General features: G+C 27.8%; 1 protein-coding gene across 4 annotated transcripts; it reads left to right on the forward strand.

Annotated features, from left to right (window-relative positions):
• Positions 1 to 278: 278 nt before the first annotated feature.
• On the forward strand, positions 279 to 11705 carry LOC149878485 (transmembrane protein 64-like). 4 transcript variants are annotated; one of them, XM_090073099.1, is made up of 4 exons: positions 279 to 332; positions 7351 to 7520; positions 10178 to 10908; positions 10988 to 11705. In XM_090073099.1, the coding sequence occupies exons 3-4, from the start codon at positions 10273 to 10275 to the stop codon at positions 11438 to 11440; spliced, it is 1089 nt and encodes a 362-aa protein (XP_089929225.1). In that variant the 5' UTR covers positions 279 to 332; positions 7351 to 7520; positions 10178 to 10272; the 3' UTR covers positions 11441 to 11705. The 4 variants fall into 4 exon arrangements, with proteins under 4 accessions (XP_089929225.1, XP_089929226.1, XP_089929227.1 ...); XM_090073100.1 differs by lacking the exon at positions 279 to 332 and adding an exon at positions 2422 to 3066; XM_090073101.1 differs by lacking the exons at positions 279 to 332; positions 7351 to 7520 and adding an exon at positions 7702 to 7814.
• The last annotated feature ends 3444 nt before the right edge of the window (positions 11706 to 15149 follow it).

Raw genomic sequence — 15149 nt, forward strand, 5'->3', positions numbered from 1 at the left:
CGTTTCTTAGTTTATAAAAGTTTAAAAAGGAAAAAATCAACTTGTATAGAACATGTGATTTATGATTGCGTCAGTTGATAGGATGAAATAGTTTACTTTATACGAAAGCTCTGTGCAAAAATACTTTGAGGCCTGTTACATATTTGCTTGATTAAATTTACATGTAAATCTCTTAGTATTGCTGAAAAATTTTTAATCAATTTGAAAATTTTGAAAATATTGTTGAAGAATTTTTAATCAATTTGTTGCTTTCATTTTATTTTATTTTTTTCGTTTTGAAGAAACTAAAAAAAAATTGATGTTGAAACTTTGAAGAAAAAAATCCGAAAAATGTAAGTGAATATTTCATTTTTAGTTGTGACGTTAGTGCGCGTTTTAAAAGCTATAGTTCTCTAGTATGTCTTTTTTAAATTGTGATGTTCTTGCGCGTTTACAGAGCTATGATATTCTTACATGTTTTTTCTAAGTTGTGATGTTTTTGCGCGTTTACTGAGCTGTGATATTCTTACATGTTTTTTCTAAATTGTGATGTTTTTGCGCGTTTACAGAGCAGCGACATTCTCGCACATTTTAGGAAAATATAGCATAAATGATAGCAATTTCAAATATTGAAAACTTGCTCAATATATTTTCGGCGATCTTTCTAAGACCTCTTTAGTTAGTGTTTATTTTATTTATATAAAAGACTGCAGTTAAATAGAAAACAAAGTCAAAACACTGAAAATTACAATTAGTCGTACCTCCTGGACAAACTACTTTTACTTTTTATTATTATTTTATTATTATTATTATTATTATTATTATTATTATTATTATTATTATTATTATTATTATTATTATTATTATTATTATTATTATTATTTATTGGTTTTTATCATTATTTTTTATTAGTATTTTATTTCTTCTTATTTTTTATTGTTATTTATTATCATTATTTTTTAATAACATTTTTTATTATTATTTTTTTATAACTATTTTTTGTTATTTTTTGAAATTATCTGTTATTATTTTTTGTTATTATTTTTTATTATTTCGAATTGAAAGTTAGAACAAAATTAAACAATTAGTTTTTGTGCACTTAAATCTCAGTTTTTTATCTTTCCACTATTTAAACTCTAAAGGCAATTCATGTAAAGGTAACCGTAAAATAATCGTAGAGTTTTTCTTCTCACACAATATATTCCCAGTTTGAGTCCTAATTTTTTTTTCTTTAAAGAAACTCAGTAACAATTAGCAGTTTAATCATAATTATAAAACGATAAGTTTATCTTAATTTTCATTTAATTGTCAAAACTAAAAACAAACAAAAATCGATATATCGATTTTTGCTTGTTTTTAGTTTTGACAATTAAATGAAAATTAGAATTTAATTAAAAAAGTGAAATCAATTAAATGAAAATTAGAATTTAATCAAAAAAGTTAAATGAATTAAATGAAAATCAGAATTTAATTAAAAAAGTGCCATTTTACAGGGAAATTCGTATACGAATTTCCCTGTAAAATGGCACTCTATTCTGAATTTCGTGGTAGGAAAGAGAATAGAGAATTTTATTTTACCGGCAAATTGAGACTTTAGAGTCTAAACTACAGCGTGACACGAGTTTAACAATTTACATTATCAGGGTTTCGTAACACAATAGTAAGTAATAACAAATAAGATTAGCCCAACGCACAATTTTACATCAACAACTTAAAATGTTAAAAAGTTGTTATTTAAAAAGTCTAAAAATGATCATTTTAATTCGTATTATGACTAATTTAAAAATTTATAATCAAATACATTAAAATTAAAATATCTGTGGTCAAAATTTGTCTGTAAATTTACTGAAATTCACTGTAAATTCATTGTAATTCACAGCAATTATCAGTTAGTCTTAAAATAATATACACCTTAAAATCAAAACTACTTTATCTTGAAAAACTCACTGTTCCATTTTAGAAGCCTAGTTACCTAAAATGAAATGATTGGTTGGTCATGATCACTTGAGTTTTTATAATACAAAGTTTTATAAATCTTTGTATTTGATAACAGAAATGGTAGCAAGATGTTAATATTATTGATAAACTTTTTTTTAAGATTTAATAAAATGACTGAGCAAGGTACCTTTTTTTGCGATTTCTCGTTTTGCCGTAAAAGTTGAATTGTAAAATAAACTTTTTAAAAGTCATCTTAACTAACTATTTTAACAATTACAATCTGTATTTTATTTTTTAACGTAACTCATCGCATACTTTGATTCAATCTGTCAGTTCTCTGAATACTTTGATTCAATCTGTCAGTTTTAATTATCGAATTATCGAATTAGATGTTTTGGCTTGAAGTTGTTTTTTTTTGCGCTTTTTTTTTTTTTTATTTTTTTTCTTCTGAATATATTAAGTGCAAGTCCGCTCAAAAATTACGTAGACGAGGGCAGTTGTTTTAGATAGTTAACATATATTTAAATCGGCTTTCGTTAAAAAAGAAATGGTAAACTTTTGGAAAATCAAAAAATGTTATTTTAGTATTCTTCATAGTTAAACATGAAATTGTAAGTAACTGGTGAAAATAAAAAAAAATAATTTATAATTTCAAAAAAAAGTGTCTTTCCTATTAATAAAAACTTATTCATTTATAGTTAACCTTTTCTTATCTTCTAGCAACACAAAAAGTATAAACAAGCAGAGCTTCTATTAATACTTTTTTTAGTAAAAAAGGTTTTTATCAAGATGCCACGTACAACTTAGAAGGTCCGAATAAACGGCTGAATGTTTATTCGAGTATTCAAACTTGTACGGGATATCTTGATAAAAAAAACTTACTTAATAGGGGCACAACTTAGTAGAAAGCAGTTGCTAGAAAAAGAAGAAGGAATGAATTGAACAGATATTGCCTAATTTTTTGTAAACAATGGTTTTTAATGTACAGTGCAGCACTTGTTTGGTTTTAATTTAAAGTGGAACTTGCTTTATAATAATGAAAATCCCCATTTATCACTGTGAAGCGTGAAGACTCCTCTACTATACGACACAAGTGTATGGGTCCGGTTAAGATTGCAACTTTCTTTGTAACCTTACTGTTTGAATCAGGTAAATGTTTAAAAATTTTGCCATCTTGTATCATTAAGTCATTCTGCATCATTACATCACCCTGTATTTGGAGTATGAATGATTAAGGAATGGCATTTAAAAAACTAAGGATATTTTGATTAATTAACATAGTTCTGCTTTTCCCAAAAATGCATATTTACCAAATTTTGTTTTTAATGCGAAATTCTTGCTGGCAAACAAGGAGTTGCTTGACACAACTGGGAACGATCTGCTTTTTTAAGAAACTAAAATGTCTACGAAAAAAATGAAAAAACATAAAAGTGGGTTTAAACGGTGAAGTAGTAAATGAGATTCCTACAATACAATATATCTAAACTAGGTGTCTAATAATCTTAAATTTGTTGCTGATAAAATGCACGATCATGTCTAGCAGTGAATGGTTTGTTGTCTACTACTAGCGAATTGCATTTAAATGATGCATATATTGTCATAGCAATATATGCATCATTTACATATTCCAATGCCGTGGAAATTTCCTAGAGATTTAGCTGTTTCCAACCAAACATGTTTGCTTACACCTGCAAAACAACTATAGTCAGCTGTAAAAGGGGATAAATCGTTGGCTTTAACAACTTCTGTAGGAATTTCATATCTCAAAAAGAGCAACCGACTTTTGCTGCCTGTTGCTCTTAAACGTTACTTAGGTTGACTTGTTGAATAAGGAGTTGAAATTTCTTTTTCACATTTCGTACAACCTTGAATATTCAGATAGTGACATACTACCTTATCCGATTGCCAAATCTTGAAAAAAGTCTTTTAAAGAATTACTCAAGGATGTAAGAAGCATTTTCATAAAAAGCAAAAAAAAAAAAAAAAACTTGGTTGCACACGAAAAATAAAAGAAATACGAAAAATTGAACAACTAGAAATAAGGAAATAGATAAAAAAAAACAAAAACAATTAGAAAATGAACTTACACAAGCAGCAAAAATAGAAAAATAAAAGGGGAAATAACGGTAAAAAAAAGTAAATAAACACAACAAAAACCAATGCTGCTTGACAATGCAGCCCACACCCTGAAAAATTCAGAATGATAGAAACAAAATTTTTCTTACCTCAAACTTAGTCTAGAATTTAACTGATAAATATTTTTGAATGCATGTGAATGATTAGGTTGTTCTGGCTGCGGGCTGAAAAATTATTTTAAGATGAAAAAAAAATCTCTAAGTTTGCCATATCAAAAAAAAAAATAATAATTTTAAGATGGGAAAAAACGGCCGAGGTCAAAAGACGGCAAACTTACACAAATAATTTTTTTTTTTTAAATGGCAAACTAAGGAAATTATTTTTTTTTTACAAGATTTTAAAGATTAAAAAGTCAAATTTTATAACTTATATCAATTTAGCCTCAATTTCGAATAAATCAGCAACAAATTGACCACTGTAATCAATTTTGGTTGAGAAATGTGAAAAAAACCAGAGACGGTATAGTAACACAATCTTACATATAAAAATAAAGCTAATATTTAGTTGCAGAAAGCATAAATAAAGTTATATTAAAATTTAATTACTATTTGAGTTTTTTCAAACATCTGAATCTTCAATGTCCATCTCATCACTTTAACATACCAAAATAAAAAAAGTATTTATTTGCAAAAAGCATAAAAAAAAGTTATAAAAAAATTTGTTTATTTGTTTTTTAGTTTTTTTAAACATCTGAATCTTCAATGTCCGTCTCATCACTTTCTGTTTCAATCTCTGGTAGTGAAATTTTATTGGTTACTTCAAGATCAAAAATATTGTTGTAGCCAATGGTTTACGTTTTCATATAGCTGTTTCTTTTTGTATGAAACTTCGAGGGGGGTCACTGGGTCACTGATATCCTATGAAGTCTATGAAAGAAATCAGACATGCTATACAACATTAAAGATTTTTGTTGGCGAAACAATCGTACATGTCTCAAAATTTTGTTGTTTCCTTCTCCAGCCTCTTCATTGGTAAGACCAATATGTAGCACAAAATTTGCAATTATTTCACGACCAGGCTTCAAGATTTTGTGTAGAGTAGAAGTGCTTGGATATCATTATTACCTTTTTTTCAATATAATTTTTGAAAGAAAAAAATCCGTTTTTTCATAAATCGTTTTTTGAGTGAAAGCACTAATTTAAGCTACTAAAAATAACTTTAATGTGATTGCACATACTGAATTTTGCAATTTTTTTTTTGAATCTTTGATTGACTTTGATTGATCTTCGAGAAAATTAAAAGTTTCTCATTAAAAAACTGAGCCTTTTTTTAACTACTTAAATTATTCGGAAAATTTAAAAAATGGTCTTATTTACTTTGTTTGTAATAAATGTTTACAATTTTTAGCAGTTTTTTGTTGGGGATAACTTTTTTCTTAATCATTTACTAATTAAAAACTTTATTATTTTTAACAGTGTCAAATTTACTAAAAAAAACTTTGGCATAAACTTTTAACTTGTTGTTGATCTGTTCGAAACTGAGGTCAAATCAAAATGTAAACTGTTGCTTGACCTTTTAAATTTTGTAAACAAAAATTCCTAAATTTATCATCTAAAAAAATTTTTTTTTGTCCAGGTTATTCGTACGAGCCATTTTTGACCACTGTGTAGTTGTTCAACAGCTTATGGATTTTTGTTTTGAAGCTTAACGTTAACTTCATTGTTTGACAAGATGCAAAAAAATTAATTCAAACTTTATCAAACATATAGTAAGAGTGTATGAGGTGCCATGTTTGATATATTTGAGTTGACGTGTTTTCAACAGAGCTTTGCACTTTGATTTCTGTGATTATAAAAATAATATCAGTTACAGTTTTAAACAAACATTGCCAGATAAGCTGGTTCATCATGAAAAATATTTTTTGTTCGTTTTTCAATTAATATAATTAATTCACAAGACTGCTTTTTTAAATGTTTATTAGTTAATCAAGATAATGAAATTTTTGTTAGATACAATAATTTTTGTTAGATACAATAATTTTTGTTAGGTACAATAATTCTGTTCGTTTAACTATGACTATATTTTGTTAACGTTGTTTGATTTAAATTTAATTTTTATTCAGCTTCAATAAACCTCGTTTAGTTTAAATTTGTGCATCTCTTAAAGTCGATCAATCTTTGATTTTACAAAACAGAAACCTTATCCCAATCAATAAGACGTTTCTACAATGTCTATTGCCAGCCAGAATATTGTAAGCCCAAATTTCAATTTCTCTTTGGTAAACCTAAAACAGAAGTAAATTTATTAAATAAAATTTCTGTTGAAATTGCAATGAAAACAACTGCAGTAATAAACGTCATGCACTAGTGTAAAAAAAAAAAAAAAAAAAAAAAAAGAAGAAGAATTTTGTTTTCTCTAAACAAAAGTAAAACTGTGGTAGTAGTTTAAAGGTTTGTCTCACGAACGTCAAATTGCATAACTAAACGAAGGCAAAGAAAAGTGAAATTTTATCAGAAAAAATTGCCACGTTAAGGTAAGTTCGTAAGGCATTTATACGCAAAACAGGATTGTCGTAATTGGAAGGCAGAGTTACCAACTGAAATATGTCCTTTTTTTTGGTTAACAGTAATTTTACTCACGGAAGTTTCTTTTGTCTCAAAAGTAATGCAAATTGCATAATTTATAATTGAATATTTTATTCTGATTTAGAAACCAAATGATCTCAATATACTTGGTACTTTTTTTAAAAAAAAATTAGTTAAAAATGTAGCTCATTAAAAACTCCATCGGAACTTTCAATATGCCCTATTATAATTTTTTCTCCTCCAATCTTTAAAACCTGCAAATAATATTTATAAAGAGCTATCAAAAATAACATTTAAAGGCATTTATTTATTGACAAAGATCTGTGGGTTATAATATTTAAATCAAAATTGCGTTCGATATCATTGCGCACAATATTTTGCGTTTATCGTGACGTTGTTTGTTAAGTTGCTATGTATATAAATAAATTGATGATAAAATTTACTTTTATTTACTGAAAAATGAAAGATTCATTTGAAGAATAACAAAGATATTATTCTTGTTTTATCAGATTTTAAGGAATCCCCAGGAAATTAAAATTAATGTTTTGTTTTGTTTTTTTTAAGTTTTTTTTAGTTTTCAGTTTTTACTAAACTTATTTGCTTTTTTTTTTTTTGACTATTTGTGAAAAGAAATGGTGAGAAACTGCAACTGATATCTCATTCGACAAGTTATTAGTTTAGTAACAGCGAATGTGATTATATTAAAAGAATATTTTATTAACAATATAGTTTAGAAGTCATAATGATAGTATTGTTATATCTTATTTCAAAGAGAAGCAGTTGGCTTGTTCAGATACAACGCCGTAAAGATTTTGGAATTTTGCGCGCACATATGGTTAAAAACTCGTTTATTCAAACTTGTTTTAAAGACGGAGATTGAAGGTCAAATTTGGTCGTATGTTTATAACCATTACGTATCATTAACATTATCACTAATCAAAGGTACGACTATACATTATTTATTAGAAACTTTACATAAAAACAAATTTAGACTTTTTATCCGTATTTCATACTAAAATCTAGAATGGGATTATATACTGATATTTACGAGTGAGTTGTTTAAAGTTAGGAATAGATAGCTAGGTATGTGCTTAAAAAACAATTTCGGCTTTAAAAGTAAACAAACATTTGCACACTCAAGTTTGTTTTTAAATACTTATCAGTTCCTCAGTAAACAAATGCTTTTTCTAACTGCATATGTATAGTGCTAAAAAGTAATAGATGCATAATTTTAAGGTACGTTTGCATTTACCAGAGTTGTAAATATAATGCAGCTATCAGTACTCGGTATGCTTGAGCTACTTTTACATTTTCTCGCTTCTTTTCTAAGTAACCACTACAATAAGTGTTATTTAACTAAAAAATTAAAATATAAGATTTAAATTTTATAAAATTGATCATTTTTTTATTTTTTTTTCATAACCGAAATTGCAGTGTTTTTAGTTGACAGTTTCTTCTTTTACTGAAATGTTACTGTATGTATGTATGTATGTATGTATGTATGTATGTATGTATGTATGTATGTATGTATGTATGTATGTATGTAGGTAGGTAGGTAGGTAGGTAGGTAGGTAGGTAGGTAATGTAATGTAATGTAATGTAATGTAATGTAATGTAATGTAATGTAATGTAATGTATGGATGTATGTGTATGTATGTATATATGTATGTATGTATATATGTATGTATGTATGTATGTATGTATGTATGTATGTATGTATGTATGTATGTATGTATGTATGTATGTATGTATGTATGTATGTATGTATGTATGTATATATGTATGTATGTATGTATGTATGTATGTATTGAAGTCATATCAGGAAGGGAGGAGTAAAAGGCTCTCAATTATGTATTATATGTCCTAGGCGTAACATTTTATTTGAAACGCCCAGTGTTTATGTTTTTATAATTGAAGAAAATTTTTTTATTAAAAAGATTTTTTGCAACTCGCAACTTTTTTCTGATAATACTTTTTTTTAAATATATCAGTATAAATCAAGCTTTTATAAATTAAGCAATAAAAAAAAATATCTTTTTTCTTCCATCAATAAAGTTTCTTTTAAAATGTTTGTTATTTCTTATTTGTTGTTGTAAATAAAGTGAAATCCTAATATAAATGCTGCTTTTTGTCTTGCCATAAATCTTGCATAAATTAAATTTCAAATAATTTGTAATTTACTTATTGTAGTTCAGGCATCATTTAGTAATAACTCATTTTTAATGGTAATCTTTTCACATTTTTTTTTTTTTTTTTTTGTTTTCTTGTATTAGCAAAGATTTTTGCTGATTACTAAATTAAAGTAATCAGCATATGCCAATGAGAGCAATAGAAATAAAATATATAAGGTTGTCACAACTATCATGATATAAGCAACTAACACGGTGTAATGCTCTTTTTTCCAATTTTCCAACTTTCATTATAAATTTTTTAAATGATAACTTTATGAAATAACTAATAAATAAGTATGTGAAGTAAGTGATGAAAAGTGTGAAGTAAGTGTGTGAAAAAGTTTTGTTACTAAAACAAACAATAACTTACTAAAAAATTGTTGATTTAATGTAAAAATTGCCCCCCAATAAAAAAGTAATATCAGGAGATAAATTTTGGACAGCTGAGAAAAATGGAAAAAAAATTTTAAATCCTGAATAAAGAAAGCAGTTGAAGTTATTAAAAAGATACTCTAAAATGTTGTTTTTCCAGTATTTAATGCCATCTACCCAGCCTGAATATGTCCTTTCTCTTTTTTAGCATACCTTACTGATATATATCTAAGTTCAATATTTTGTAATGTAACAGCTTATTTAAATTTGTTTTGATGTGTATTTTTTAAAATATGAACAAAGATGAAATGTTTATCATATATTATTAAATCCTTTTTTATTGTTATTTTCAGCATTGAATTTATTTTACAATAAAAGTACATAACACAACTCATAGCTTAGACTTTTTCCATTTGTATTCCTGATTTATTAAAGATAAATTTAAAGAAATTGTCTTTATCTGGTGAATGATAGAACCTTTTTACCATGCTTTTTTTGTCAATAGCATACCTGACTAGAGTCCTCAGAAAGAAATTTCTGAACAATTTTTTTTTTTTTTTTTTTTAACCAGGAGTTGTTATTATTTATTTATAAGTATTAATGTAATTTAAAATATGCGTTGATAGAATAAAAAATTGTTTTTAAGATTTGTTTTTTAAAACTTAACAAGAATTCGTTTAAGTGTTTATATTTTCTGGTTGCTCAAAAATAAATAGTTTCGGCTAGATACAAATTCACCTTAAATTATAAATATTTGATTGAGAAAAAGATAAAAACATTTTCAAAGGATTTTTTTTCTATTGGTTGCTTCGGGAAATATCAACTGTAAGTATTACAAAATAATAATTTCCGTAGTTTAATACAAATCTTGATAATAGAGGTAATTTTTCACACTTAACTGTACTTTCTATTGTCTAATAGATTGCTGTTTTATAAAATTAGACAAGTACGTTAAACAATGTTATTTTTCAACTGACTTTTGTTACAAGCAATTAATATAAATTCTTGTATTCTTAGTGCGATTTTATCTAAATTTCATAAACTCTATTGTTGCAGGGGATTTAAAAATTCCTAAAGACTTACAACAATAAAAATATCGCCAACTCAAAAGCTTGTCGTCATGTTTATTTAAACAGTGAAGTTTAGCCATCATGAACAATGTCAGTATTGATAATAATTTATCCGATCGGTTGTTGCCGCAAGTTAGTATATACTCGGGTAAAAAGAATGGTCATATATCAATAGACCTCTCGGAAGTCAACAACTCGTCTCCTGGCCAGAAGTGCTTTGGGGAACGGTCTGAAGTTGAACGTGTGTTAGACAGTCGTTGCGTTTGTTTACGCTCAAAATGCCTTCATCTTTCCGGAACATTTTTATTTATATGTATAAGCGGCATCGTGATAGTATTTTTTTTCAGAAGGTATTTAAACGAACTGTTAGAGTGGCTTCAACGTGTAGACGGTTGGGTTAGCGGTCTCATATTTGTGCTGATGTTCACAATCGTTTCTTTTCCAATGACTTGGGGATATATTCTACTTAATGTAGCTGCCGGCTATCTATACGGTTTTTTCATTGGTCTTGCCACAGTCACTTTTTCCGTTCTCGTCGGTGTTACAACTTCTTTAATAATCTGCAGAATTTTTATTAGAGACTTCCTGCAATCTCAATTAGAATCTGAACATTTAAAAGCTATTATAAGAGTTGTTGAAAGTAGACGCGGTTTTAAAGTTGTATTTCTGACACGGTTGACGCCTATACCGTTTGGTTTACAGAATGGTCTTTTTGCAGTAAGTTTTTTTAGTTTAAGCCGTCAAAACCTTTTTTTGTTCGTTCATAAAATCAATTATTTTTTATTCATACTTTTAGATTACAAATATGGACCTAACCAGGTGCCTTCTCGCTTCTTTTACCGGTCTGTTACCTACGCAAGCACTCAATACGTACATGGGGTCTTCACTACGAACAATAGAAGATGTAGTACATCACAATTCACCAGGCGGGTATTTTATCTTTGCTATTCAAGTTGGTATTAGCGGTTTTCTGATGTGGTATGTTATACGGCGTGCAAGGTATGAGCTCAATAAAGCCTGCTTACCAACTGATTATGAAAAAACATTAGACGATCTATCTACGCCAGTGTCCAAACGCGACTTGCTAAAAGTTTCAAGTGGTATTTTTGATAGTAAAAAGTATAAATTATTATCCAAAGAAAATTTAGTTAATAGCGACAAGATAAATAAAAAAGGCCACAAGAGAGCCCAATCAGCTTCCGCGGTTCTCTATGCTTTAGATAATGATACTAGCACTGAATCTTTTTAGGGAGAAAAAAAACTCATCTCCTGAGTTGTTTATCTAGAAAAGTGGGTATCATTTTTTCTTCGTCGTATCAGTTATTTAAAAAAAAAAAATGATTTAGCTTGATCTATGCGTACATTTAAATTAATTATCAAACAGATGTTCAAAAGATGGTGTAGATTTTTTACATTTTGTAATCTTAATGAACAGTTTCTTATATATATATTTGATATATTATGAAAAATAGGATTAAGTAATGATTTATTAAATATATTTATTTCTATATTTACTTCTATACTTATTTCTATATTATTTATTCCTTTTTGCCGATCCTACAGACTAAGCTCATGGTCTTTTACTGAATCAGGTACAAAGAAGAGCCGATGTGTTAATCAAGTTGGTAGAATCAGCTTTAAATTGATGATTTATTACGTAGAAAAATGTATATTTAGTGTATCTATTGTATAACAATGGACGTCTTAAATTCGGCTAAGCTTTTCAGCATAACTAATAATTGCGATGATATTTTATAAGATAAGACTAAATAGCCATTATTAAAAAAAATCCCCGCCTAAAAACTGGTTATATGAAGGTTGTTATAATTGTTTTAATTCTTTAAAAAATCCTTGTTTGTATTTTTACACACGTCTAAGAAATGACTGAGAAAATTCCCAACCTCAGTTACTTTCTTCGTGAAAATAACTCCACTTAATTAGTGAGCTTATACAGTTATTTTATCTATCTTTTCTTAAACTTAACAAAGAACTGCAATAACAAAATATGCCTGATTCCATTTCTTTCAGAAAGTAGGCCAGAATGTTACAAAATAAATATTTAAATTAAGAGACAAATGCGAAAATATGTTCAGGACATTTTCTTAATGGTAAGTAACCTTCTGAATAATACATCTATAGTATCTTTAAGTATTGGAGAGATTTTAAGTGAGAAGTTACAGTTGAAATGTAAAATATACACGTTTTTTCTGAACTGCCATTTTGACGTATATTTTCTAAACAAAACAAACATCGATTTAAAGTTTTTCTTCACTCCGTGCAAGAGATTTTTTGCTTTAAACAAACAAAAGAGAGCTTAATTGTACTTTAAACCGTCAACATCAATATATTATTTTAAGGTACATCGAGGTAGTGCTTTACCAACATCACTATAAAGTTGCTTTCTTACTTTTTTTCAAGTTTTTTTAAAAAATATTTATTTTTAGTTTTGAGAGTAATTTTTTAAAAACATCAGGAAATCGTTACTTATTTTACCTAGCTGGGGGGTATTTTCCCTTACTGGGGGTATCAATAGCTGGATTTATCTGAATCATCATAATACAAATTTAACCAAATCTTAGTGGTATCTTAGACAAAACTATTAATGGTTTTCAAATGGCTTGATTTTATAATAAAGGTGTACATAGTTAATGTAGGTACATTTTTTTCAATTGCATTATCTTTTCGACCTCGGTGATCCAAAGTGAACCAGAAAAAGGAAAAAAACAGCAAGTGTTATCAAATATAAACATGACATCATAATAAGGGTTATATTTGAGTTAAAACTGCCCTTGCATAAAAGTTTCCTACAACACACAGCTGTTTTTACAAACGCTTAATTCTAAAATTCGAATTTGAATAAGCTGAATCAAAAGACACCTATTATGCTATATCATGTATTGAACCATTTTACTACTCGTTAAATTTAAACAGAAATTCTCGAGACCTAAACCTGCGAAAATAAGTCTCCAGATTATCGGTAAAATGCTTGACCTAAAATATTTACCTGATGAACGATAATCTCAACTGATGAAAGTTTTTCCAGATTTTCTCTTAAAACATCCAGCTTTTCCACAGAAGTAAGTGAAAAACGAAATGTGGAACTTATTATTCTAATTTTGTCAATGAGAAATGTTTGAGATTGATTTTGATTTCTGTTTTAGTTTTCAAAACAAGAAACTGTTAAAAAAAAAAAAGCTAGCTCAAATGATCGGATTTACGATTTCCGCTACACAAAGATCGCGTAAATTTTTATCGGGTTTTTACGCTTAAATTAGCGGAAATTACGAAAAAATATGTTTATAGTTTCAATCCGCTCATTTCAGTTGGTTTCACATGAAATGGTCGTGAATACCGATCGGAATGAGTTTTATGGTAGTGACCCCTTGACGGAAAAAAGCTTTTTTCTACATTTACTCATAATTCATAGGTGATAGAAAAGCAATATTTTGCTAACTTAATCTCTGATACGCTTTTAGGCTTCTACAAAACAAAAACAAGTACAACGTTTCTTTGGTAAAGTTTGCACTTTATTGCGATTAACTGAACTTTTGGTTCATGAAAAAGTTTTAAAACAACTTTAATTCATAAGTATTCGTTATTTGCAATTCCATTCGCTTTTATTCACAAGATTTGCTACCATAATGAAAGTTCTGGTATCTTCAATCTCTTACCACATCCTTAGTCATTTAAACCAATAGTGCGGTTTTTGAGGTACGGTTGTTTTTGCGATACGTATACCTGTGTCAGCAGTTTTGGGATTAGCACTTACGTGTATATTACAAGCACTTACGTGTATATTATAAGAACTTACGTGTATATTACTCGTTGTCGGCAACAAGTGTGTAAAAACCCAAAAAATCAAGTCCCACAGATCAATTGTGAATACTTAGAAAAACAAAATTTTTAGTTATGGGAATCGAGGATTTGAGATAAAGGAAAACAAAACAAGTATCTTAAGTTTATGCGAATTGCAGATGCCCCCAAAGCAGATCCCCTCAATTGCAATGCCCTCAAGTTTTAATTCATAGAATATCGACAAGTTTTCCTCACGAGAATAAGAAAGGTTATTTTCTTGTAAATTACTGTTTTTAATACAGTGGGCTTTCGTAATCGGATGACGTAAATTGTCTAGGACAAGTGATGCTGCACTCCGGTTCCCTTCAGAATGCAGTTTCATGGAAGCTGCGGGACACAGCTCTTCTTTACTTCTTGACTTCTTATTTAATCTCCTTGGTTTATTCTCTGTGGATAAGTCACAAAAGCTCGTTTTTGGAAGACCTTTATTTTTGTTTCAAAATCTAATACCACCTACTTGTAGTTGGAAACGTACAATAACTCACAGTTTAAAAAGAGAGTTCAGATCAATGTATCAGCATCAAATCATAATCGCCTAAGTCATTTTAGGGGGGTTTTGAATTAGTAGTTGTAATCTATAGTTAATAGATTTTTCTATATTGTGACACAAATGCCTCAATCATGAACTAATCAGAAACTAGTTTTTTTTTTATTTTTTAGCAAAAATTAGCAAAGTGAAACACCGGAAATAATAATGATGTTATTTAGTTTTTTTAATTTTTCTCAAAGCATGAAAAAAATGACTTTGATTGTGATTCGGTGACCGCGACGATATTTAATTTCTATATCAAGAGTATCGTTAAAATCATTGTTCTTCAAAAATAAACGTAAAAGTGCATATCTTCTTAAATAAGCACCATTTTTTTTGATAAAATTTTTACACCAATACTAAATGATCTTAAACACGTACAAAAATTAGCTATAATATTTGCTATTGTTTTAGTCTCTTTGGTAGACAACTTTGAAGTAATATAATGATTGATTTTTATTTTTATTTAAATTGTTTATATTTCAATTTTATATTTCATAAAACTTTTATATTTTGGTATTAAGTTAATTTAAATTCAAACAAAAATTTAATGTTTTTAAAAATTATCGACACA

The sequence above is a fragment of the Hydra viridissima genome, unplaced genomic scaffold, assembly GCF_058129835.1.
Source record: "Hydra viridissima isolate aposymbiotic clone 2 unplaced genomic scaffold, HvirCarnegie_v1 scaffold_15, whole genome shotgun sequence".
In the NCBI taxonomy this organism is placed as follows: domain Eukaryota; kingdom Metazoa; phylum Cnidaria; class Hydrozoa; order Anthoathecata; family Hydridae; genus Hydra; species Hydra viridissima.

Coding starts and splice junctions, on each gene's coding strand:
- LOC149878485 (XM_090073099.1), top strand. CDS start 10,273: ATGAACAATGTCAGTATTGATAATAATTTATCCGATCGGTTGTTGCCG. Junction 10,909..10,987: donor TACAGAATGGTCTTTTTGCA/GTAAGTTTTTTT, acceptor TCATACTTTTAG/ATTACAAATATGGACCTAAC.